General features: G+C 40.1%; 2 protein-coding genes across 3 annotated transcripts in view; one reads left to right on the forward strand and one right to left on the reverse strand.

Moving 5' to 3' along the window:
* SHC4 (SHC adaptor protein 4) overlaps positions 1-27252 on the reverse strand; it is a 138518-nt gene that overhangs the window by 32263 nt on the left and 79003 nt on the right. For both annotated transcript variants that reach the window (XM_086320795.1, XM_086320794.1), the window contains exons 4-6: positions 23805-23924; positions 9812-9865; positions 6029-6080 (exon numbers count right to left, since the gene is read on the reverse strand). In XM_086320795.1, coding sequence (XP_086176921.1) covers positions 6029-6080; positions 9812-9865; positions 23805-23924 — 226 coding nt within the window. The remainder of the gene's footprint in view (positions 1-6028; positions 6081-9811; positions 9866-23804; positions 23925-27252) is intronic.
* On the forward strand, positions 16447-18180 carry EID1 (EP300 interacting inhibitor of differentiation 1). The gene has a single exon (XM_086320798.1). It carries the CDS (start codon positions 16504-16506, stop codon positions 17077-17079), a length of 576 nt encoding a protein of 191 aa, XP_086176924.1. The 5' UTR covers positions 16447-16503; the 3' UTR covers positions 17080-18180.

The following is a 27252-nucleotide window of genomic DNA, read 5'->3' on the forward strand; positions in this document are numbered from 1 at the left end:
TTTTTCATTGTGAAATGAAAAGAATAATCTGTCTGTAAACAGACCTACAATTCTATTCTTGAGTATCAGGTACTCTATTAAGTGGGATGTAAAAGAATCTTGGATTCATATTCTTCTTTTTCATTTGGTTTCCTAACTGGATAGTCATGGACAAGAGGCTAGAACAATTCTTAGAGAATAACAGACCCTTCTTTAATGCTTTATGCTTAAATAGACCAGTTTTGCTTTTGTTGTTCATAAGGCAATGGCACCCCACTCCAGTACTCTTGCCTGGAAAATCCCATGGGCAGAGGAGCCTGGTGGGCTGCAGTCCATGGGGTCGCGAAGAGTCGGACACGACTGGGCGACTTCACTTTCACTTTTCACTTTTATGCATTGGAGAAGGAAATGGCAACCCACTCCAGTGTTCTTGCCTGGAGAACCCCAGGGACGGGGGAGCCTGGTTGGCTGCCGTCTATGGGGTCGCGCAGAGTCGGACACGACGGAAGCGACTTAGCAGCAGCAGCAGCAGAAATTCAAAAGTGCAGCTTCTCAGATCACCCACCAGATGGTGCTATGGGACTGAAGCATAGAGTCTACCAGCCCTTAGGAAGAAATCAGTCTGAAGCAACTAGCCAGCTGTCAGACCACAGTTTATCAATGTCACCAGGACAGTAGCACATATATTTTAGAGCCATAAACATAAACATACATAATTGGGTTCATTTAAATTGGTTTTACAGGGTTCTTTTTGTGTTTTTGTTTTGTTTTTTGCTTTCTTTATATAGAGTCAGGACCAGGACATGCCTATATCCAGGTAGTCCAGGTAAACCAGGACCTCTTCACAGACTAGATTCAGAGAAAATATTCAACCTGTCCTGCACCGCACACATTTAAAGTAAGAAGTGAAGCGATTCTTCATTTACAGCAATTACAGGGATAAGCTGTATTGGTCACTAGGTAAACTCAAAACACTCTTACTTAATAACATTAATTGCCGCATGGTAGAACAGCCTATGGATTCATTTAAATAATTTGCTATCAGACTCTTTGTGCCCCTATGGACTGCAGCCCGCCAGACTCCTCTGTCCATGAGATTCTACAGGCAAGAATACTGGAAGGTTACTATGCCTTCTTCCAGGGGATCTTCTGGACGCAGAGATTGAACTCACATCTCCTGCATCTCCGACACTGCAGGCAGATTCCTTACTATTGAGCCACCAGTGATCTTTATCGCTTAATCTTTGTACATGTCTCATTTCCTTAGAAGTGAAATTGCTGATTCAAAACTGTTTACACAGGCTTCACTAATGGCTCAGTAGTAAAGAATCTGCTTTCCAATGCAGGAGACACCGGTTCAATCCCTGATCGGGAAAGACCCCACATGCTGCGGAGCAACTAAGCCTGTGCCCCACAACTACTGAGCCTGCACTCTGGAGCCAGGGAGCCACATGCTGAGGGCACAAGCTGCAAATGCTGAAGTCCGAGCACGCTGGAGCCCGCGCTCAGCAGCGAGATGCCTCCACAAGGAGCAGCCTGAGTAGCCTCAGCTCGAGGCAACTAGAGAAGAGCCTGCATGCAGCAACAAAGACCTAGCACAGCCAGAAATAAAGTTATTTTTTGAAAGAGTTTACACTTTTTAAAGTTTTGATGCAAATTTTCAGTATGCTTTCTGAAACATTTGGATCTACACTCCTACCAGATGTGTTCAGGAGATACTACAACTCCAAATCACATTTTACCTTTTTATAAAAGACAAATATGATATCTATTTATAATTTGTGTTTCTTTGCTTGCTAGTAAGTTTTCTGGTTTTCTTTTATGTTTCTTGGTGCCCGGTAATCTTCGTTGTGTGTGCTCCAGACCTGAAGTTGGTCCAGGTGCTTACTGGCTGGGTGAGTTTAGTAAAACTACCTTTTCAATCCCAGAGCTTGCTTCTTTAAAAAAGCAGTAACATTAATATCTACTTCATAGGACTGTTGTGAGGATGAAAGGAGACCATGCAGAAAGTATTCCTGACAATGCCTGGCATGTGGTGAGCACAAAATATACAATAACTTTTTTTTGTTCTTCTTTCTCCATTGGATTGTTTTTCCTATTTGTAAAAATGCCTGTTTTTTCACTGGCAAGCCACTTCAAATCACTCAGGACAATAATAATAATAATGGCTATCGTTTATTGCATACTTATAATGAGCCAGGCATTGAGATACATGCATTGAATACAATATCTCATTAAGTCCTCAAGATCACCTGATTTCTATTTCTTTATCTAAATAGCTTTATCTAAATTTCTTTATCTAAATAGCTCCCAAGAACTATTACTTCACAATTTTGTCCAGACTGTCCCTTCTACAGCCCATGTAGTTTAGAGCATCAGCCCTGCCCAGGACCAGTGAGATGTCCTCTAAACTGAACTCCACAATTCCGGACCACTTTCCTGCCCTCAAAGAAAAGTTATCATTTTATAATTTTAGTAAAATGGCAGAAACCGGAATAATTCTTTATAAAGCTCAAAATCTTCAACAGCCCCCAGTAACCTTCTAGCTGGCATTCTAAGCCTTGACAGTCTGTTTCTTCCCTTTCAGCCATGGCTCCTCTACTACTCTTAGCTTTCTTGGCAGCCCACCTTTACCCACTGCCCAAACCCACAGCCCTAAGCTCTCATTCCACTTGTGCCTTTATACACTTACTGTACAAAGCCTACCTGAGCACCTGGCAGGCTCCAGGCACTGTTCCCATGCTCCCCTCTTCTGCACACTGAACAGGCTCTGTTTCTCTCCCCCATGATGATGAACCCATGGTGGCCAGTCATTATTTTTCTTCTACAATGATTACCTCAGCCTCTGGTGTATTAGTATGTGATTAATAATTATTTGTGGACTCAAGAGCTATGTCAGTACCTCTGTGCAGAAATTAAAGTCCAGAGGCACAGGTGAGGGGAAAAGATTTAACACTTGAGGGCTGTGCAAACAGTGGGGATGCTGAAAACAGAATGGCTTCTCGCAGAGAAGGTACACAAGAGAAGGGGCCGGGGCCAAGAAAAGGGGCAGAACGTCATGAGGAGATACTGTTTTGCCCAAGAAAATCACATTATGTTTCTAAGTCATCTAGCTATCAGACGGACCTATTTTCTGAAGAAGACAGAACAGGAAAGGAAATGGTGTTTTCTCAGTATTATCTGTTACTCCTCTCAACAATGTTAGCAAGTAGATGTTATTACTACCTAGGAGGGTAGGCTGAGGGGAGGGGAGGAAGGTTCAAGAGGGAGGTAATGTATGTATAATTATGGCTGATGTGCTGTTGCACAGCACAAACCAACACAACATTGTAAAGCTATTTTCCCCCAATTAAAAATAATTTTTTTATAAAAAAGAAAGAAAGAAACTGAAGTTTAGGATGTGAAACAACTTGGCTGAGGACTACAGTGTGATGGGGGAAGAATTATGATTCCTGTCCAGCCTGTCTGACTCCAGCATCTTTCTTATTTCTTATACCTGGGCTGGGACTAAAGAAAGAAAACACTGAAACCTCTATATGAAGAGTTTCTGAGTCCATTCTCTTCTTACTCTGAAATCCATCCATGAGCTCAGTCAACAGTTCTCATAAAAGCCTTTGCAGAATCCTCGAGCCAGGATCCCCCTGAATTCCTTCTAGCAGCTCGGCTCCGATGAACTACTCAGGCACCAGATTTCAAAGTGAATGAGTTGCATCGTATTCTCTCTGCTTTATTTCACTTAAGCAAGCGAGGAGATCAGCAAGCATGTGGATCCTGCCAAGCCATTACCCTCAGTAACAAGCATAATCTTTGAACCCCTTCTGCTGAACAGCAAGAACATGCCTGAGATATTCAGTGACTGATGGCAAAATTACTAAATATCTAGAGTTCTTGATCTATTTGTTCTTCCTTTCACCCTGTCCTTTTCAGGTTGAAAGAAAGGGATTTGTTGTTCAGAGACCTTTCCCAAAATAGCCTACTTCCATTCTTTAGAGAGGGCTTCAGTGGTGGTTCAGTGGTAAAGAATCCACCTGCCAATGCAGGAGACGCAGGTTCAATCCCTGGGTTGGGAAGATCCCCTGGAGAAAGGAATGACAACCCACTCCAGTAGTCTTGCCTAGGAAATCCCATGGACAGAGGAGCCTAGTGAGCTAAATCCATGGGGTCACAAAGAGTTGGACACAACTTAGTGACTAAACAACAACAACTTCAGGGAAGCTCAGGCTTGATTAAAAGAGGTTGCTCTTCTGGTATCCTTTGTTATGTTCTATTCCTACTCCCCTTCCTTCACTAGTTCCTGTCTCTCCCATCTACTCTTTGAGCAATATCCATTCTTTATTATGTAGTTTAGAGTCTATTTTAAAGGAGTATTGCATAGTATTTACAGCCCGTTCCGATTTCATCGAGTCATGCTCTCTTGGGCCACATTTACTGAGCATCTACGCTGTGCTGGGTACTGTGCCAGCAGGTGGTCCTCACAATTTCATTTTTGACGATCATGATAGTTTAAAAATGGACCTGCCCTCTCCCTGAATCCATCCACTGCACCCTGCTGCCAAATGAATCTTCCTAAATACCTGCTTTGTGAACTGCTTTTTCCACCCATCTGCTCATAAGATTGTCTCTACTTATTAGCTCTCTCCTATCTGCCGTCTAGATGTCCTTTTTTGACTTTTTTCCCCCTTCATGCACAATCTGCACCCTATTGAGTGTGTTTATTCACCTGCTCCCCAGTATTTGTTGTTGTTGTTTAGTTGCTAAGCTGTGTCCAACTCTTTTGTGACTCCATGGACTGTAGCCTGCCAACCTCTGTCCATGGGATTTCCCAGGCAAGAATACTGAAGTATTGGGAGTAGATTGCCGTTTCCTTCTCCAAGCCATCTTCCCAGGGATTGAACCCGCATTTCTTGCTTTGGCAGGCAGATTCTTTACCACTGAGCCACCAGCTTGCTCCCCAGAACAGCACATGCATTTTTGCCTCATGTTTTTATAGCTCTTTGAATTTCCAAATTCCACTCCATATATACTTGATGAGTGTTTGGGGGCAAACTCCACCCTGAGGTGATAAAGGGTACTGCTCAACTAATAGGCTCTAGGAGGGGAGGCAACCTAACACTCATCCCTAAAATGAGTCTGAATATCCCAGAGTCAGGGATGAGAAGCAACACTCGGCATGTCTGTCTACAGAGGCCCAATGGCCTAACTTCAGGCCCTGGACACAAAATGTGGCTGGCAGGTGAGTTTCTTAGGCAATCTTACTAAATTCTGGGATGAGACAACTCATAACTCACTCTTCCATTCACTCTGTCATTCAACAAAAATAGTTACTGATCATCACCACCTGCAAGGCATTGTGATGAGTGCTTGGGAAACAACAGTAAGGGAAACAAGTTCCTGCCCTCCAGTAGCTTTTAGTAGAAAGGACAGACACTAAACACACAAACAAGTGAGTAACTAAAATAATAAAAATGTAGGATAAGTGTCAGTAGAAAGAGAAACAAAGTATTATAACCCAGCAGAGTGGCATAAACTACTGGAGACGGTAGATGCTATCAGTCAAAGAAGGTCTTTTTGAAGAAGAGACATTAAAACTGAGATCTAAAAGATGAGAAAAAGCCAGACACTCAGAGTGGCATGCCAGGCTCTTGAACAGCAAGGCACAGGCTTAACACCTATAAACACACACATGCACACACTTGCCAAGGCAACTACAGGCCCATGACCTCACTGATTTGGGTCTTGTGTGCAATTCATTTGTCCACTGGGGATGTGGCAGCCAGCCCATCTATCCTTACTGAAACAGCTTCCCTTTTGTTTATGCAAATAGATGATAAGACTTTTGGTTAAAGGGATTGAAATCTCACCTATAATTTTTTCTCCTTTGCTCTGCTGGCAGGGCTATTTATTTCAAACACATATTTACATAATATTTCTAGACTCCCAATACACTCTAGCGATACTCATCACTTTACATATTGAAAATAATTGCTTGTTACTTTCAAAAGTTGGTATATACCAACTCTTAGGAAAATCTAGAAGTTGCTTTCCATACCTCGTTGATTAACTGGATCTTTAGCTACGTAGGCAACATAGTCTGTAGTATCCTATAAAAAAGGGAAAATGATTGCATTTAAAATGAACGGATTGTACTAGTGAAAAATAAAAGAGTACATTTAGGGTATGATATTCAGGCAAAGACTGATACTAAGGTTTCTGTTTAAAGAACAAAGGATAGCATCCGAGAAGGAAACATAACCAAATACATAATATATACTTAGCAATTGTAGAGTCTACCTTCTCTGCCCCTTGGAGAGAGAATCTGAAGATTAAAAATGTAGAGGCAGACAATATCACTAAGAATAAAAGAGAATGTAGGCAGGGACTGTGTAAGGACAAATATTCTTTTAAAATGGTTAGGGACCATTGCTCTCCTGTGTTGAAAGTTGAAATACCAGGGGTTATGTAATCACAAAGTTTATGTCATAAACTAGGATGTTACAGCATGATTTCCCAGTTGTCCAAACAGATACCATGTAGATCAGAAAATAAGCTGATTAAAGAGACATGGTTTTGTGGTGGTTAGCTTGCTTTTATGCAGCGCAACTTAAGGAATAATATAGTAAAAATAAAAGGCATTTATTTGATCAATATATAGAAAGAAGAGATCATTTTTGAAATAGAGAACCCACAAAAATCCTAAGGAATTCCAAAAGATGCGCTTCAAACTAGTGATAACCAGAGCAGGAGAGAACATAGGGGAGGGGGAGAGGAGGTACAAATTCTAGGGTTTAAATAGGCTTAAGGATGTATTGTATAACATAGGGAATACAGCCAATATTTTATAATAACTGTAAATGAAATTTACCTTTAATAATTGTATAAAAATAAAAACACTTAAAAAGAAGATATAACAGCACCATTTCAACTTATGTTTAAAAAAGAGAGATGTGCTGCTGGCTTTGTAAAAACAAACAAAAAGCTACTTGGTAATTTTGACTTTTATTGAAAACGGTATGCTGATGAATGATAAGATTTTAATAATTAAAGATGCTTTTTGTTATCTCAGTTCTCAGAAAAAAATACACAGAATGCCATTTGCAGATTAGAAGTATGACTCTCTAGAGGGAAGATGAAATCAACCAGCAGGAAATAAAAGTCTATGTTTGTAATACCCTCAAGGACAATCACTTAATAACCCACAGTGAATCATACAGGAAACGGATCTCAGGGTCAGTATAACTTGCCTTCAGTTATTTTGAAAAATAACACATACCTAAGTAAATCTCTCTTATACAAAAAGACAAAAGATTTGAAATATCTTATATATAAATAAGGTTGTGCCAATGAGCTTTATATTATATACATTAAAAAGCAAAGACACAATTGTGGGGGCTTGGCTGCTCATTTTAAAGTTGAAGAGGTGGTATGATGCTTGCAATGTTGTCTGCTGTCTTAGTGGATGGGAAAGAGGTCTCAAGAATGCATTGTGAGCATGAGAAAATTAAATACACTTCTTATATTTCCAGGCCTCAGTTTCCTCATGTTCAAAAGAATCTCTTAAAATTCCATAACTGTAAATATTTGGGAGAATTTAAAGAATGTTAAAAGCACAAACAATGGGAGGAAATATAAGAAGTATATTTCATTTTCTCATACTCATAATGCATTCTTGAGATGGAGAAAGTATATACAGATACAAAAGCATCACCCAGAACTGTCTTCAGGGCTGACTGAAGGGAGACAAGTAAATTGTTTTTGAGAAGGGAATAAAAGTGAGGGCGAGCAAGGTCAAGAGGTGAGAAGGAACACTCAGTATTTTTGAAACTTTGGAGGGAATCTGCTAGGAAGAAGGTACCACATTAGGTCATGGAGACTTCTAGCTTCCAAACCCTTGGACTCAATTAGCCGTGAAGCTGTATATTATCTCAGACACTGTCCTAAGAGGGTATAGACATGTATTAGCAATATTGGTGACAGTTATCTCTGATCACTCTGTGCCAGGCACTATGCTAGCAGTTTACATGCACCATTTCACTTAATTCTCACAACACTTTGAGGCAAGGGGGATCGTTTTACATTTTACAGAAGAGGGCCCTGAAACTTAAGAGAGTGTAAGTAACTCAAGTCTACTTGACTCCAGAGCCTGGCACTCCACCATTTTGCCTTCCTGACCTGAGGGTAAAGCTTCACTTGGGGGAACCTCTAATGCCAAGGCTCTGGTCACCCATTTTCTATGTAAAATCAGCAGATTTTCTCTCCACCTGTAGAAAACACAGAGGTGCCACTCAATTCAGTAGGTACAAACTTTCCCACAGTAGCTACAAATTCTTTACTATCTTTGGTAGCGGCAATGCTTTGGCTGGTTTAAAGAACTAAAGGCACATGAAGACAGTCTAAAAAGAATCAGGATTCTGGAGAACTATGATAGACACCGTGCAGGGCATGTCTAGGGTAAATGAGGATTTTCATACCAATTTTTAAATGATAGCGACATTTAAAACTTGAAAAGGGAAATTTAAGGCAAACGGCAATAATTATTCTTCCCACTGCTCTTACAGAACTCATTACTTTACACTGCTTTACAAAAGTGTTCAAGTTCCTTCGTGGATGGTCGAGTCATAGAGGGTTAGGAAGAGAAGTGACAGTTCTGGAAGTTGACGCTCTCTGCTACCAAACATATCCCTTGGTGTCGATGTTGAGGTCAGATTATAAGGTTGGATGGCGGGTGGATAGAGAGGAGCTGGGGATAGTTATAAGCAGATTTTTGACTGGGTGTAAGATCAGGAGAAGGCAGTGGCACCCCACTCCAGTACCCTTGCCTGGAAAATTCCATGGATGGAGGAGCCTGGTGGGCTGCAGTCCATGGGGTCGCTAAGAGTCGGACACAACTGAGAGACTTCACTTTGACTTTTCACTTTCATGCATTGGAGAAGGAAACGGCAACCCACTCCAGTGTTCTTGCCTGGAGAATCCCAGGGATGGGGGAGCCTGGTGGGCTGCCGTCTATGGGGTCGCACAGAGTCAGATACGACTGAAGCGACTTAGCAGCAGCAGCAAGATCAGGTAAAATCCCTGCACATTTGTAGGTACAAGAAAAATGTCATAATGTCACAGAGAAGCAAAATCCTTCTCTTGCTCCCTCGGTTTAAACAGATGTGTTTCTTGGTTGGTCACAGGCTTCCTCGCTTCAATGCCCATCTCCTTTTGCTCTGATCTAGAAATGATGTAGTTGGAGGTCCGGGAATGACCCTCTACTCTGCAGAGAACGCTTGGAGGGAAAGCACCGACTCAGACCTGCACAATTCATGACAATTGAGCATCACGTGGCCTCTTGGTTGAAACAATAGGTTTCTCTCCCCAGCTCAACATTCCCTGCATGAGTTTCTGAAAACTTAGTTGCTCATTTTGGATTAGATTAGTTGCCTTGGCTGCTGGCCAGAATGGCAAATAGGCTTCCCCTCATGTGCCAAACCCAACTGATTGGGAGGATCTGCCAGGAACTCTATGTTGAAAAATTCTGAGGGAGGACCATCGACAGATGTATAACATACTTGTTTTTTATGAATTTGATGTTATCTACAAGAAGCTTCTCAGATGATAACTCCATGGCTAGTAACACAATGGAGTATTATTAGTTTATCCACTAATCCAAGTATTTACAAAATCAGTGACAGGAAATCTTTTGTCAGAACCAAATTTTTCACTGCCTGCTACATATAGCTATTCACGAACCGTAATAAGATATTTGGAAAAGACAGGTAGTGGCTAACATACTTTACATAGAAATTTATTTTAACTCTTATAAAAAAAAGAACTTTAATGAATTCATACTTACCGGATCCCCTCCAGAAGCAAAAGAAATAGACTGCATATGATGATTTGCAATAATCTGGAAAACACAAATTAAACACATATGATGCTATAAACTAATTATTCCTAGTTATATACCATCTAACAGTAATGTACATACATTTGTTTGTTTTGATTTTGCCTGCTTAACATCCCTTTGGAAACCACTCCATCCAAGTTCTATAAAAATCTTATTTAGATCAGGAGGTTCATGTGGGTTTGATCTTACTGCATCTTACTGCCCCCGCCCATTGAAGCTGGACAAATGATCCAGGCCTAGCCAATCAGAAAACACCATCCATCTAGATACAGCAAAGACAATCAACATCTCTGAGGAAGAAATAAGGAGAACAGTAGGAGAAAATGCATCTCTCCCTGTCATTTAATGTCTTAGTACAGGCCCAAAGCTTCTAGGAGTCATCTTTTGCTGTCATGAGGGAAAAGTCTGCTAGAAAATTATTTTTCTATGGAGAAAAATCAAAGCTGACAGTCAAAAACAGTAAAAAGGCAGGAGGTAACAATTGTTTCATCACTTCAACCAATACATTTCCCCCCTCCCTTTATTTTTTTATGTATTTTTTCTAGTTTATTTATTTATTTTTATATAAGTTACTTTGACTTGAGTTTCAGTCATTTGCCACCATTCTTCAGATCAGATCAGCCGCTCAGTCATGTCTGACTCTTTGCAACCCCATGAATCACAGCATGCCAGGCCTCCCTGTCCATCACCAACTCCCGGAGTTCACTGAGACTCACGTTCATCGAGTCAGTGATGCCATCCAGCTATCTCATCCTCTGTCGTCTCCTTCTCCTCCTGCCCCCAATCCCTCCCAGCATCAGAGTCTTTTCCAATGAGTCAACTCTTCGCACGAGGTGGCCAAAGCACTGGAGTTTCAGCTTTAGCATCATTCCTTCCAAAGAAATCCCAGGGCTGATCTCCTTCAGAATGGACTGGTTGGATCTCCTGGCAGTCCTAGGGACTCTCAAGAGTCCTCTCCAACACCACAGTTCAAAAGCTTCAATTCTTCGGTGCTCAGCCTTCTTCACAGTCCAACTCTCACATCCATACATGACTACAGGAAAAACCATAGCCTTGACTAGACGGACCTTTGTTGGCAAAGTAATGTCTCTGCTTTTGAATATGCTATCTAGGTTGGTGATAACTTTTCCTTCCAAGGAGTAAGCGTCTTTTAATTTCATGGCTGCAATCACCATCTGCAGTGATTTTGGAGCCCAGAAAAATAAAGTCTGACACTGTTTCCACTGTTTCCCCATCTATTTGCCATGAAGTGGTGGGACCGGATGCCATGATCTTCGTTTTCTGAATGTTGAGCTTTAAGCCAACTTTTCCACTCTCCACTTTCACTTTCATCACGAGGCTTTTTAGTTCCTCTTCACTTTCTGCCATAAGGGTGGTGTCATCTGCATATCTGAGGTTATTGATATTTCTCCCAGCAATCTTGATTCCAGCTTGTGTTTCTTCCAGTCCAGCGTTGCTCAAGATGTACTCTGCATATAAATTAAATAAACAGGGTGACAATATACAGCCTTGACGAACTCCTTTTCCTATTTGGAACCAGTCTGTTGTTCCATGCCCAGTTCTAACTGTTGCTTCCTGACCTGCATACAAATTTCTCAAGAGGCAGATCAGGTGGTCTGGTATTCCCATCTCTTGAAGAATTTTCCACAGTTTATTGTGATCCACACAGTCAAAGGCTTTGGCATAGTCAATAAAGCAGAAATAGATGTTTTTCTGGAACTCTCTTGCTTTTTCCATGATCCAGCAGATGTTGGAAATTTGATCTCTGGTTCCTCTGCCTTTTCTAAAACCAGCTTGAACATCAGGAAGTTCATGGTTCACATATTGCTGAAGCCTGGCTTGGAGAATTTTGAGCATTACTTTACTAGTGTGTGAGATGAGTGCAACTGTGTGGTAGTTTGAGCATTGTTTGGCATTGCCTTTCTTTGGGATTGGAATGAAAACTGACCTTTTCCAGTCCTGTGGCCACTGCTGAGTTTTCCAAATTTGCTGGCATATTGAGTGCAGCACTTTCACAGCATCATCTTTCAGGATTTGGAATAGCTCAATTGGAATTCCATCACCTCCACTAGCTTTGTTCGTAGTTATGCTTTCTAAGGCCCCCTTGACTTCACATTCCAGGATGTCTGGCTCTAGGTCAGTGATCACACCATCGTGATTATCTGGGTCATGAAGATCTTTTTTGTACAGTTCCTCTGTGTATTCTTGCCATCTCTTCTTAATATCTTCTGCTTCTGTTAGGTCCATACCATTTCTGTCCTTTATCGAGCCCATCTTTGCATGAAATGTTCTTCTGGCATCTCTGATTTTCTTGAAGAGATCCCTAGTCTTTCCCATTCTGCTGTTTTCCTCTATTTCTTTGCATTGATCGTTGAAGAAGGCTTTCTTATCTCTTCTTGCTATTCTTTGGAACTCTGCATTCAGGTGCTTGTATCTTTCCTCTTCTCCTATGCTTTTTGCTTCTCTTCTTTTCACAGCTATTTGTAAGGCCTCCCCAGACAGCCATTTTGCTTTTTTGCATTTCTTTTCTATGGGAATGGTCTTGATCCCTGTCTCCTGTACAGTGTCACGAACCTCATTCCATAGTTCATCAGGCACTCTATCTATCAGATCTAGGCCCTTAAATCTATTTCTCACTTCCACTGCATAATCATAAGGGATTTGATTTAGGTCATACCTGAATGGTCTAGTGGTTTTCCCTACTTTCTTCAATTTCAGTCTGAATTTGGCAATAAGGAGTTCATGGTCTGAGCCACAGTCAGCTCCTGGTCTTGTTTTTCCTGACTGTATAGAGCTTCTCCATTTTGGCTGCAAAGAATATAATCAGTCTGATTTCAGTGTTGACCATCTGGTGATGTCCATGTATAGAGTCTTCTCCTGTGTTGTTGGAAAAGGGTGTTTGTTATGACCAGTGCATTTTCTTGGCAAAACTCTATTAGTCTTTGCCCTGCTTCATTCTGTATTCCAAGGCCAAATTTGCCTGTCACTCCAGGTGTTTCTTGACTTCCTACTTTTGCATTCCAGTCCCCATTCTTACTAAGGCACTAACATAAAGAGTTTCAATATGAAGTAAGACTATCTAAGTAAACTGAATAAGTTAGCTAAACTGTCTAGCTTAGCTAAGATTGTCTCTTTTACTTTAGATTCTGGCTTCCTTATTTGGAAACCACAGTGTAATGACCAATTTGCAGAGACCTATTTGTCATACTCTTTTAAAAGATTTGTTAAATCAACTATGTACCAATTGACTAATCCTGCCTTCGGATTTGTGTAACAGAATCTAACAGCTCTACTCTTAGATGTATATCCAAAAGAACTGTGTAAATGCATATACCAAAAGATCTCAAGAAAGATAATCACTGCCTTGCTCATAATAGCCCCAAACTGGAAACAATCCCAATGATGATCACTGTGATATTCAAACATGGGACTACTATACAGCAACAACATATTTCTTGGGCAAAAGAAGCCAGACACAAAGACTGTATACTGCATAGCTGAATTTATATCAAGTTCAAAACCAGGCAAAATTATTTCATTCTGTTTGAAGTCACGATAGTAGTGACTTTGGGGGCAAAGGAAGAGAAAACAAGCAGTTTTCTGGGATCCTGCAAATGATGTTCCTTGATCTGGGTAGTAGTTAACACAAACAAATTCATTTTGTGATAATCAAGCTATACATTTACAATTTGTGCACTATTCTATATTTGTTTTCTATATTTATATTTCAGCTTAAAATGATTACTAAAAACAAAATCAATATACAGAGACCAACATCATTCCCATACACGGGGAACAGCCAATCTGACACTGTATGGGGAAGAGGGGAGAGGTATATTTTACAAGAGAACCTAAGTATATAACTAATAAGAATTACATAAAACTTTTTGGAAAACTTCAGTGAAGAGTATAAATAACATATGAACATGCAGAACATATATATCACCTTTATGGATGAGAAGACAATATTATAAAGACATCAATTCTCCTCCAAATTAATTTATAAATTCCATACAATTCCAATAAAAATTCAGTGCCATTCAGGGAACTTTTTAAACTACTTCTAAAATTCATACTGGAAGAATAAATGTGCAAGAAGAACTAAGGCAATTTTTTAAAGAACAAAGAGAAAAGATTTTCCTTATTATTAAGACGTATTATAAAACTATAGAAATTCATTAGACTACAAAGACTAAAAAGGACTGACACTTTTGTGCTCTTTTAGCCTATGATAAATGTGGCACCAAACAGCAGACAAAAGGACAAGTGATTAAATTAGCGGAGTCAGCTGAATCAGCTACATATATGAAAAATATAAAAATAAATCCTGTCCTCATGATATTTATAAATAAATGTCTGAACCACAAAAGAGCCATACAGACATTAAAAGACAGATAAAAGATTATGCTTAAGTTCTCTGAGGTAGGCAAATCCATCCTAATTTTTTTAAAAAAGACATACAGGAAAGAAACTTTTAAATTTGAATACATGAAAGCTTATTTTAAAACTTTTGTATAAGAAAAGATCTCCAAAACAAGAAACAACAGGCAAAGAGAATATATTTGCAACATGTGAAACAAAGTTTTCACACAGAGTTTATAAAACATTCCTACATCAATAAGAAAAAAAAATAAACCCAAATAAGATCATTTAATTTTCAGAAGTAATACAAATGTTCAATAAACATATTGAAAGATAACCTGCAAAGAAAATCAAGGCTATAAAAATAAAACAAGACACCATTAAATTGACAAAGTTGTTAAAGTTCAACAAAATCATGTGTAGCAGGGGTGTGGATATTCTTGAACACCACTGCCTAGTGCTTAAATTTGTACAACAACTTTCAGAGGCATTTGACATTGATGCTTTTGAACTGTAGTGTTGGAGAAGACTCTTGAGAGTCCCTTGGACTGCAAGGAAATCCAACCAGTCCATTCTAAAGGAGATCAGTCCTGGGTATTCTTTGGAAGGAATGATGCTAAAGCTGAAACTCCAGTACTTTGGCCACCTCATGCGAAAAGTTGACTCATTGGAAAAGACTGATGCTGGGAGGGATTGGGGGCAGGAGGAAAAGGGGACTACAGAGGATGAGATGGCTGGATGGCATCACTGACTCGATTGGACCTGAGTCTGAGTGAACTCCCGGAGATGGTGATGGACAGGGAGGCCTGGCGTGCTGCAATTCATGGGGTCGCAAAGAATCAGACACGACTGAGCGACTGAACTGAACTGAACTGAAAGCTAAAGTATGCATACCCTGTAATTCCACCTTTCCACTTCCAGGTTTTTACTAGAGAGAAGTATTGGCACATGAAGATATTCATTTACCCATACAATACAAAAAAAAAAAAAGGAAATTCTTTGTGCATAGTTAAGTCAACTACAGTATAGCTATACAGACAGAATACTATGAAAACATGTGTCTGTGTATACTAACAGCTAAATCTACAAGATTTAGGGGTTTTTTGCTTTTTTATAAGTTGAAAGCAATTATGTAAGACATGTTAAAAAAATAAGATTTTTCCATGAGGACTTAAAAGATTCATATAAATGCACAGAAAAAGATTTACAGAACACACACCAAATTAAGTGTAAAGTCACCTCCTGCGGCAAAAAAAAAAAAAGATGGGCCCATGTATTTCTTCTCTGCATATTTTTTTAAAGAACACCGATAATATGCTTATTTGTGAATTTAACATTTTTTTAAATGAGAAAAATAGAAGAGAGGGATGGATGAGTTCTTAATATGCTGATGCATGGCTGAGAACACCGTGTGGTTTTCAGGTGCAGAGCAGTCCATGGGGTCGCGAAGAGTAGGACACGACTGAGCGACTTCACTTTCACGCACTGGAGAAGGAAATGGCAACCCACTCCAGTGTTCTTGCCTGGAGAATCCCAGGGACGGGAAGGGGAGCCTGGTGGGCTGCAGTCTATGGGGTCGCACAGAGTCGGACACGACTGAAGCGACTTAGCAGCAGCAGCAGCTGCACAGAGACGAAGTTAGTTAAAACCTTGGAGCAGATGAGACTGCCTGGGAATGGAGGAAAGGGGAGCAGCGGAAAGAGGACAGCGAGAAAGGAGAGGGGCGAGAGGGGAGGAAGATTAAGGGGTCTTCAGTTCAGTTGCTCAATCGTGTCCGACTCTTTGCGACCCCTGGACTGCAGCACGCCAGGCCTCCCTGTCCATCACCAACTCCCGGAGTTTACTCGAACTCATGTCCACTGAGTCGGTGATGTCATCCAACCATCTCATCCTCTGCCGTCCCCTTCTACTCTCGCCCTCAATCTTTCCCACCTTCTGTATAAGGCATATAGAGTATTTTCAAGTTTATAGCATCATAAGCAGCAGAACGGTTAGGTAAGGTGGAGGCCAAGCAATGCACAGCCCTAGATCTGAAATTCGAACGCACGGAGCGCAGATCCCCCAGTACTGGGAATGTCCCCCAGAGGGGGATGGGGGGGCACTACCAGCGGCCAAACCAGAGCAGCGCTCTGAGCAGGAGGCGGTGTTTGGGGGTCGCGCACACGCACGAGGTCACGCAAGCGCACGGTGCTTGCGCAAGCGCACAACCGCACGGCCCCGTAGCTCGGAGCTTGTGGAAAACGAACGACTTGTGGGGAGGTTGAGCTGCTTGCACTATGTCTGAAATGAACGAGCTGTCCGAGCTCTATGAGGAGAGCACCGATCTGCAAATGGATGTGATTCCTGGTGAGAGTGACCTTCCGCATATGGAGGTAGGCGGCGGGAGCCGGGAGCTATCCCCGAACCCCTCCCGCGCCGGGGCCCCGCCACAACTGGAGGAGGAAGGCCCAATGGAGGAGGAGGCGGCCCAGCCAATGGCGGAGCCACAGGGGCCCCGAGGCCTCGCTAGCCGGCCCAGCCCTGGGGAGCAGCCAGGCCAGATCGCGGGCCCTGATTTCGAGAGCGAGGACGAGGGCGAGGAATTCGATGACTGGGAGGACGACTATGACTATCCGGAAGAGGAGCCGCTCAGTGGTGCGGGGTACAGAGTATCAGCGGCCCTTGAAGAAGCCAACAAGATGTTTCTGAGAACCTCCAGAGCCAGAGAAGCAGCTCTGGATGGCGGGTTTCAGATGCATTATGAGAAGACCCCGTTTGATCAATTGGCTTTTATCGAAGAGCTTTTTTCACTTATGGTTGTCAATCGTCTGACGGAAGAACTCGGCTGTGATGAGATCATTGACAGAGAGTAGTTAAATGCTGTTAAGAGAGGAGGAAGCTGCTTGAGGAGAGACCCAGCATTCCACTGTCTATTGGGTTCATTCCAAATAGTTCTGTGCCAATGAAAAACTTAATCTTCCAAAAAAAAAATTTTTTTTTTCTGCAGAGTAGAATAAGGTAGTGACTGCACAGTTATGAAAAAGGAAGAAAATTGTTAAAGAAGAGTATCTTAGTACTGTTGAAACCTGTTTTCAAGAATGTCCAGAGACACGGCTTTGACTTTGTTGTTTATTCAGAGTAATTTCCTTGCATCGAGGAAGATAATCTTTCATGTTTCACTGTAAGGAATGGCTTTTCAAGAATAAGTTATGACCAAGATAGACTGCCAGTACAAGAGCCCACTGATGATAATTATATGAGAAAAAGTAACTGATGTGTCCACCTTAGGACATAAGATGTCTTTGAGTTATTTGGACTGTATGCATATTGAGAAAACTTTAAAGATTCAAGTTTGTAATCTATCCGAGCTCTGGTTATCAAAGGCTAAATTTTTAGTGTAAAATAAATCTACCGAGTATTCTTCAGTATCTCAAAGGATAATCTACCCCCAAAAGAAGTATGTGTCTTGTGTGCTATATCTTAAAACGTGTTTCCAAGAACAACTGAGATTTTGTTTGTACATATATCTTGATCATTTTTAAAGCTACTGTAATCTTTAATTCAAGAAAATTCATTGCCTTGAACATTTTTAAAAGTCAAAACTTAAGACGTCCTTAATGAAGTTTCAAATTTAGACTGTAAAATGTACATGAAGGTACAAAGAGCACAAACTCTTTCAAACATCAGTATATACTAGAGAATTTTCTGTTTCACTTGCTCTCTTTTTTCATTTAACTTTACAGGCAAAAGACTCTGGTTGAACTTCATAATGTAAGAACTGTTAAATGAACATTGTCTAGTAAAAGGAAAGCCCTACATCTAAAAAAAGACACTATCAACAACCCTTAAAAGTTTTAAATCTGCCCAGAAATCCACCTCAGTGTCTGAAGTTTCCCTCTGTCTCCTCCTCTAATTAAGCTTGTTTTTGGTTATGCACCAGCATTCAAAATAATAAAGATTTCTTGTTCTCTGTATTTTGTTTGTCTAATTGTATACATACTTTATCTAATTCTACTTTTTATTTGCTATACTGTTTGTGTGACTGCAACCATTTTATGATTTAAATTTAATGACTTTATAAGGGAAAGTGCTCCAGCTTCAAATACTAGATTACAAATTAATTGGTGTAAATTAAACTTAGTAAATTCCTATAAGAGAATTTGCCAAGCTGGGAAAATCTGCTAAATCAGTAAGCATCTCATGGTGGTTAGTAAGATGCTGAAGTTCTATGAATACTATAATTAGAAGGCTATGCCCAATGAAACTGAGTATACCAGCATGTCTTAAGATTAGTAAAAAGGTACCAGATGTTTTTGCTGCATTATGGCAGTAAAGGATACACCCAATATAACAGGACAACTCAGAGCCTTAATTTTGTTGCAGTCATCCTGTCTTTTAGGGAGGGGGGTTCTTTTCTGTATAATATAGGGCTGACAAGGATGATCATAATTCAGACACTAGCTTGGCAGGAGAGGAGCGATAGATGGGGGAAGACTAAAAAGGAGGTTAAACACTGGCACTTAAATTTTAATTCTACTGGTCTCCCATGGCTCACTTTGCATTTTCAAACAGCTTATAGATGTAATACGAATGTGGATAGATAACTGCTTGTATGATATGATGAGAATTAATAGGACTCTGGACAAAGAAAAGTGCCAATATATATGAATTGACTAGTCGCATTTATCTCCAGATAAGATGCCAGGAAATAGCTTCAGAAAAAAACATATCTACAAACTACAAGTGTTACTCTATTTGTCTTAGAAATCGAGTAGGGAGCAAGAGCAAGGGGAAAGAAAGCTACTTCCTGTTAGGTTTGAAGGCTCATTTAGAGAAAGACCTGGACTCTAACTCACTCTTGATGGTTTGTTAGTCTTAAAAATAGGCAGTAACTTAAGAGACTGCTGACATTAATGCTTGTTAATATTTACTGAAAGTAGAAAAGGGTAACATTTTTAAACATTACAGTTACCACAGACTGAAACCAAGCCTACCTAATTTGAACCTAGGCTCCACTGCTTACTAGCTCTGTAACAAGAGATTAATCTCTGCCTCAGGGTCCTAAATTAAAAATAAGAATACTTGAATGAACCTTATAAATTGTGATAATTAAATGAAGATATATGCTGCTGCTAAGTCGCTTCAGTCGTGTCCAAGTCTGTGCGACCCCATAGACAGCAGCCCAGCAGGCTCCTCTGTCCCTGGGATTCTCCAGGCAAGAATACTGGCGTGGGTTGCCATTTCCTTCTTCAAATTAAGATATATACATCTATATAAATAGGTAAACTAAAGAAGGGAGTTCTGGGGAAATTCTAAGCCTGTCTGATGTAGGGAGCGGTGGGGATGAGGAATGGGGGAGAGAGAAGTTAAACTTCTGAGTGTGTAGTGTGATTTGTGGAGCACTTTCTAGGTCTATCCATACTTAACGTAAAGTTTTGCTATCAGATGTCCCACACTGGCTCCCTTCGAGGACATAGATCTATTTTGTTTGGCTCATGCTTATAATTTTAATTTCTTAAAGACCAACATCCCATAATTTATAGAGATCAGTACAACTCCCAGATTTCCATCATTTTCCCTCCCAAAAGTAGAGGAAGATCTGGCAGCCCTTGCTCTATAGTCGTATGGGATTGGGCTTTACCCAGGGGAAGTATTCTGTTTGCCCCAGCTTTCCTCCCCACTGTGGAGGACAAGTGGACACTGTGGAGGCACTCATCATCGATCACCGCTTGCACCGTTGTGTTTTCATGGACCCAGACAGTTTGCATTACCTACCTGGCCTCTAGGTATTTGAATTGCCTCTCCTGGAGATAAAAGATTTCTCCATTTTCTGCCTGTTTTACCTTGTTATCTATTACCCTTCTCAATTTCAGTAGCTGTTAAGGAGTCAGTGATAGGAGTATAGAAATGAGTAAATGGGAATGGGAGCTACTGAGACTGACATTTCTTAAAACCTTATTAAAATATGTCAAGGAAGTCTGCTGCTTGAATTTTTAAAACAAGGACTAAAAAAAAAATCCTGTAACTTGCTTTTCCAAAACGTTTTTTCCCATTTCAAAATGCGTAAGTTTTAAAAATTGTAAGCATTGTGTGTTTCTGTGTTTAATATAAACTTATTTTCTGCCTCCGAGGTTCTGTGAGACATTTTCTGGGAGCAAATGGTTACATTCTTGATGTTCTCAGTGAAGGAAGATAAACGTGAACCATCTGACCCATAAGTGTTCTGTCATGTATGAATGTACCTATAAATTTGAAGTTTTTTTTTTAGTTCAGTCCAAAGTATATCTTAGAATTTGAGGGGGTGGTTTTTGTATTTATCTCAGAACTTCAAAGGATATTTTTCTTTAAGGAAAATTTAATAAATCATTTTCTCATGCTACACCCAGAAGGTCACTTTTCTGCTGCATTTATCCCTGGGATATTTTCAGTTCAGTTCAGTTGCTCAGCCGTCTCCAACTCTTTGCGACCCCATGAATCGCAGCACGCCAGGCCTCCCTGTCCATCACCATCTCCCAGAGTTCAGTCCAACTCAGGTCCATCGAGTTGGTGATGCCATCCAGCCATCTCATCCTCTGTCGTCCCCTTCTCCTCCTGCCCCCAATCCCTCCCAACATGAGAGTCTTTTCCAATAAGTCAACTCTTCGCATGAGGTGGCCAAAGTACTGGAGTTTCAGCTTTAGCATCATTCCTTCCAAAGAACACCCAAGGCTGATTTCCTTTAGAATGGACTGGTTGGATCTCCTTGCAGTCCAAGGGACTCTCAAGAGTCTTCTCCAACACCACAGTTCGAAAGCATCAGTTCTTCAGCACTTAGCTTTTTTCACAGTCCAACTCTCGCATCCATACATGACCACTGGAAAAATCATAGCCTTGACTAGACGAACCTTTGTTGGCAAAGTAATGTCTCTGCTTTTGAATATGCTGTCTAGGTTGGTCATAACTTTCCTTCCAAGAGTAAGCATCTTTTAATTTCATGGCTGCAGTCACCATCTGCAGTGATTTTGGAGCCCCACAAAATAAAGTCTGACTCTGTTCCCACTGTTTCCCCATCTACTTCCCATGAAGTGATGGGACCAGATGCCATGATCTTAGTTTTCTGAATGTTGAGCTTTAAGCCAACTTTTTCACTCTCCTCTTTCACTTTCATCAAGAGGCTCTTTAGTTCTTCTTCACTTTCTGCCATAAAGGGTGGTGTCATCTGCATATTTGAGGTTATTGATATTTCTCCCGGCAATCTTGATTCCAGCTTGTGCTTCCTCCAACCCAGCATTTCTCATGATGTACTCTGCATATAAGTTAACTAAGCAGGGTGACAATATACAGCCTTGACGAACTCCTTTTCCTATTTGGAACCAGTCTGTTGTTCCATGCCCAGTTCTAACTGTTGCTTCCTGACCTGCATACAAATTTCTCAAGAGGCAGATCAGGTGGTCTGGTATTCCCATCTCTTGAAGAATTTTCCACAGTTTATTGTGATCCACACAGTCAAAGGCTTAGTCAAATGGCATAGTCAATAAAGCAGAAATAGATGTTTTTCTGGAACTCTCCTGCTTTTTCGATGATCCAGCAGATGTTGGCAATTTGATCTCTGGTTCCTCTGCCTTTTCTAAAACCAGCTTGAACATCTGGAAGAGCTGCCCTTTTAATGGGATCTATAAAGCTTCTTGAGTTTAAGCATCCAGAGTGGCACATCTTTTTTACACACCCCCAACTCCACCCACCCCCCGTGGCTATTCTCCCCAGGTCTTCAAAATAGTTCAAAACTATTTTGAAAAATCAGCCCCTGGGCCTGATATCAATGAGATCCTAACTTTGGTTCCCACTCTAGCAGTGGGCTGAACAGAGCCCCTTCAACACCAGCAGTGTAGAAAGGACGGGAGCCACTCCCCAAAGCACCTCTGCTGTAACTACTGGTGGTAGAAGCCACCTATGCCCAGTGTCCCTCCTTCTATTTGCCTAAAAGGTTATGGGTATATTGTACCAGCTCTAATTGCAGTGACCTGGAAAAGAGTAGTGGAGGGAAAAGAGATTTTCAGAATAACTTATGCCCCCACCATACACAACACAACCCTATACTCAATGAAATCATACACAATGAAAAGCAATGGTACCAGAGCTGGTACCATTCACATGAGTGAAAACTAAAAACAAATTTTACATCCACAAATGTCTTGAGGACAAAGCACCTGAAAGACTGAATGTTTGCCTTCCACCCAGAGAGGCTGCATCTTCCGACAGCTCCAAATGTTCTGTTGTCAGGTACCAATGGTATGCCTCTCTTAGATAACCAATTATGAACCAATTAATCCATTTTAAATGATTTCATATTACACAGTTTCTTCTGTGGTGTTTTATACTACTGGGTAAGCACTGTTATTTTATTCTGCTTTTGAATTTAAAAAATAAAGCAAACCTCAAAACCACAAGTGAATTTTTTGGCCAGAAAATAGAAATACAAACGTTTACAACTGTACTTACATGTTACTGACTATTTTATAATTTTACATATTACAATATGCTTTCCCTGCTAAGTACTGAGTATATGAAAAGGCCTCAAGGAAGAATGTTTGAGTAAAAAATAATAATAGGTACCATGTAAGGGCACTGTGCTGTGTGATTTATATCCATGATCTTATTTGATCCTCTAAGTAACCCCACAGACACATTCTGTGTCTAAACCGATCTTCTTAGAAGCTCTATGAATAAGAACTCATTTCACTGATGATAAGAATTGAGTGGGAAGATAACTTGCTTGTTAGTGGCAAATCAGGCTTTCTACCTGGGTGTGACATCAAAGCCTCTTAGTGTTTTTTCAGTGCCAAGTACACATTGCACCTTCTATGAGTCCCTGAACAACAGCACCCCACACAGTAAAACCTTAAATACTAAGAAATTCAAATCATTACATATTAGACAAAGAAAAATTAGAGTCTAGCATACATAAAGGAATTTAGTTTAAAAAATAAAAAGTCAAAGGATGTCCTAGTTTAAAGTACATTTAGCCCAGTGACTGTGTATCTTTTATATTTGCTTCAGCAATGCTGTTTTTTAAGAAATAACATTTACAATGAGAATTCGGCCACACCATAGCATCATAAATCATCAAAGATGAAAAAGTTGTTTATACAATAACATTCAAGAAGACTTTTCAATCGTAAGGGTTGAAAGAAAATGTTTTATGCTTTAAATTTTGGTTAGCTAGAACACTGGCCCGAACATTATCCTTCTCCTCTGTCCTTCATCTGCATCCCCGGTCCTGATGAAGGAATTGCTTTCTCTTTGGGGCAGGGTGGTGGAGAATAATAAGTGACTGGCTTGAGTATATTCCAAACGGTATTTACTATGATCTTTGTGCCTTTGTTCTTATTAACAAAGCCAATTAAGTAGGGGCAAGTATTAGGCAGTTAAATATCCCAGTGATGGCTTAATAATACTGTTGTTCTAATTACTATTATACATAAATCCTTGGCAGATATTTACCCCCATGTCTCATTAAGTTTTAGGCACACTGTCTGAAACTTTATTCTTTTTATTATGCCTAGACTGTTCTAGAAAAACAGAAGATATGTTAAACTATAAATGACACTCATAAGCTTACCTGTTGGTTGTCAAGATTCATCAGTGTGAGACTGCATGTTGAGATGGTCAGTTTTATATTCATTCCCGAAAACTGAAGATTACTTTTGCCAAGAACTGTTGATAGGAACTTAGCTGGAGGCTTTAAAAATAACAAAACAACATTCTAAGTTACAGATTTTGTTACAGAAGGAATATTTATGTTTTTTTAAATGTTAAAAATGTGACAAAGCCCACACGCTTACTTTCTATTTTACTTTAAATAAATCAAGTGAGATGGAATGCTTTTTTAATATAAACTTTTTAAAATTGAAATGTAGCAAAATTCTTAAGTAGTAAAACCTGAGCCCTCAGACTTTTTCTCATACAGTCCCTTCTCCCCAAGTGCTGGGAGTAGGGGCATGCTTTATATAAAAGGAACTCCCGTGAGAGTTTGTATTAACTGAATTCACAAGTCATTTTGAACACCACAAATCTAAAAAAGAGAGAAAAAGTTGCTGCCTAGGTTTTTTGTGGTGATTAAAAGAGTACAAAAAACACAACATGCCAAAACTTATGAAACACAGGGAAAGCGGTGCTTTTATATCTATAACATTATAAATTATAATTTATAGTATAAACACACACTAAAAAAGAAAGATCTCAAATCAACAACCTAACTTAGGGAGTGGGAGGAGGGACAAATTAGGAGATTTGGAGTAACATATATGCTGCTAAGTCACTTCAGTGTTGTCCGACTCTGTGCAACCCCACTGATGGCAGCCCACCAGGCTCCCCCGTCCCTGGGATTCTCCAGACAAGAATACTGGAGTGAAAAAAAAAAAAATACTGGAGTGGGTTGCCATTTCCTTCTCCAGTGCATGAAAGTAAAAATCAAAGTGAAGTCGCTCAGTTGTGTCTGACTCTTAGTGACCCATGGACTGCAGCTTACCAGGCTCCTCCGTCCATGGGATTTTTCCAGGCAAGAGTACTGGAGTGGGGTGCCATTGCCTTCTCTGGTAACATATATACTACTATCTATAAAATAGATAATCAACAAGGACCTACTGTTTAAAGCACAGGAAACTATACTCAATATCTTGCAATAATCTATAAGGGAAGAGAATCTGAAGAAGAAATATATATATACATATACATGTATAACTGAATTACTGTGCTGTACACCTGAAACAAACACAATATTGTATTTCAGCTATACTTCAATAAAAAATTTTAAACCAACCTAAATTTAAAGAAATCAAAAAAGTTTTTAAATTAAACTCAAAGTTAGAAGAAGGCAAGAAATAATAAAGATTAGAGCAGAGATAAATAATATAGAGACTAGAAAAACAATACAGAAAATCAGAGAAATCAAAAGTTGGTTCTTCAAAAAGATCAACCAAACTGACAAACCTTTAGCTAAATAAGTTAAGGAAAGAAAAAAGAGAAGACAAATTAAAAAGATCAGAAATGAAAGTGGGGACTATACTACCAATTCTATGGAAGTAAAAGGACTGTAAGAGAATTCTATGAACAACTGTATGTCAACACACTGGATTACTTAGATGAAATGGATGAATTTCCAGAAACATAAAACCTATAAGGACTAAATCACAAAGAAACAGAAAATCTGGGTAGACCTATAACTAGTCAGAAGGAAGGAAGACAAGAAAGCAAGCAAGAAAAAAAGAGGAGGCAGGGAGGGATAGATGAGAGGAGGGAGGGAGGGAGAAGGAAGGAAAAGAAGGAAGGAAGGAGGAAGGAAGGGAGGGAAGGAAGAAGGGGAAATAACAAGTGGTGACAAGGACGTGGAGAAATTGAAACCCTTGTGCACTATTAGCAGAAATGTACAACGGTACAACAGCTTATTGAGGGTAGCAGCTCCTCAAAAAACTAAAACTAGAATTACCACATGATCTAGCAATTCTCTCCAGTACTCTTGCCTGGAAAATCCCATGGACGGAGGAGCCTGGTGGACTGCAGTCCATGGGGTCGCTAAGAGTCGGACACGACTGAGCGACTTCAATTTCACTTTTCACTTTCATGCGTTGGAGAAGGAAATGGCAACCCACTCCAGTGTTCTTGCCTGGAGAATCCCAGGGACGGGGGAGCCTGGTGGGCTGCCGTCTATGGGGTCGCACAGAGTCAGACATGACTGAAGCGACTTAGCAGCAGCAGCAGCTAGCAATTCTGCTTCTTATTATATATCCAAAAGAACTGAAAGCAAGGACTTAAAGAGATATTTGTACATCCATGTTCATAGCAGCATTATTCACAATCGTTAAAACATGGAAGTAACCCAAGTGTCTATCAACACTTGGTGGATAAGCAAAATGTGATATATACATACAATGAAATATTATTCAGTCTTAATTAGGAGGGAAATTTTGACATATGCTACAGCATGGATGAACCATGAGGACGTTATGTGAGGTAATGTGAAATAAGCCTATCACAATATGACACTGCATGATTCCACTTATATGAGATAATTAGAGTAGTCAAAATCATAGAGACAGAAAGTAGAATGGTGGTTGCCAGGGGCTGGAGAGGGAGAAGGATGGAAATTTATTGTTTAATGGGTAAAGACTTTCTGTTTTACAAGATAAAAAAAGAGTTATGGGCTTATTCCCATTAAATTGTTTAACTAGATTGTGTAAAATAACTTAATTGCTTAATATGAAATTACAAAGTGAAGGCTTGGGGAAAATCGGCTTTTTTAGAAGCAAACAATTCTAAATATATTCTGTTCTTCAAATAAATGATTTTCTTTCTTAAAAAAAAAGAGTAATGCAGATAGACGGTGTGATGATTGAGCAACAATATGAATGTATTCACTGAACTATACACTTAGAAATGTTTACAATGGTAAATATTATGTGTGTTTTAACACGATTTTTCAAATTGTGAAGAAAAAGAATATTAAAAATATGAAGTACATAGAAGAGTCCCTGGCATGTATTAAGTACTCAATAACTCTTTAGGAGTAGGCAATGGCAACCCACTCCAGTATTCTTGCCTGGGAAATCCCATGGACAGAGGAGCCTGTCGGGCTACAGTCCGTGGGATTGCAAAAAGTTGGCCACAACTGAGTGCACCTGCACATTCTGTATAAATCTAGCTATCAAGGAGTTAACTCAATAATTTCTCTTTTTTCTTTACATGTTTACTTTCTGGAAAGATGATAGCCTGGTTTGCTTTATTTTGTTTTCCAGTGTGGACTCCCACTAATCCTGAAATGAGAAAGTCTTAAGTTGGGATCATCCAGTCACAACCTCCTATTTGAAGAGGTTATGAGAGGCAGGAGGAGGTTAGAGGCTATAGGCAGATCATGGGTTCTGTCAAAGAAACTACTCATAGGAGTTCTAATAGAATGCAAGGACCATTCACCAGTTTCCTGTACTATGGGGCTCACTTGAGTCACTCTGGGTGACAATGGATTCAGCCTTAAGAGATAATGAGCAATGCTAAAAATATGAGGCATGGATTTC

The sequence above is a fragment of the Bos grunniens genome, chromosome 10 (assembly GCF_055505025.1).
Source record: "Bos grunniens cultivar Pamir isolate PY7600 chromosome 10, Bosgru_T2T1.0, whole genome shotgun sequence".
NCBI lineage: Eukaryota > Metazoa > Chordata > Mammalia > Artiodactyla > Bovidae > Bos > Bos grunniens.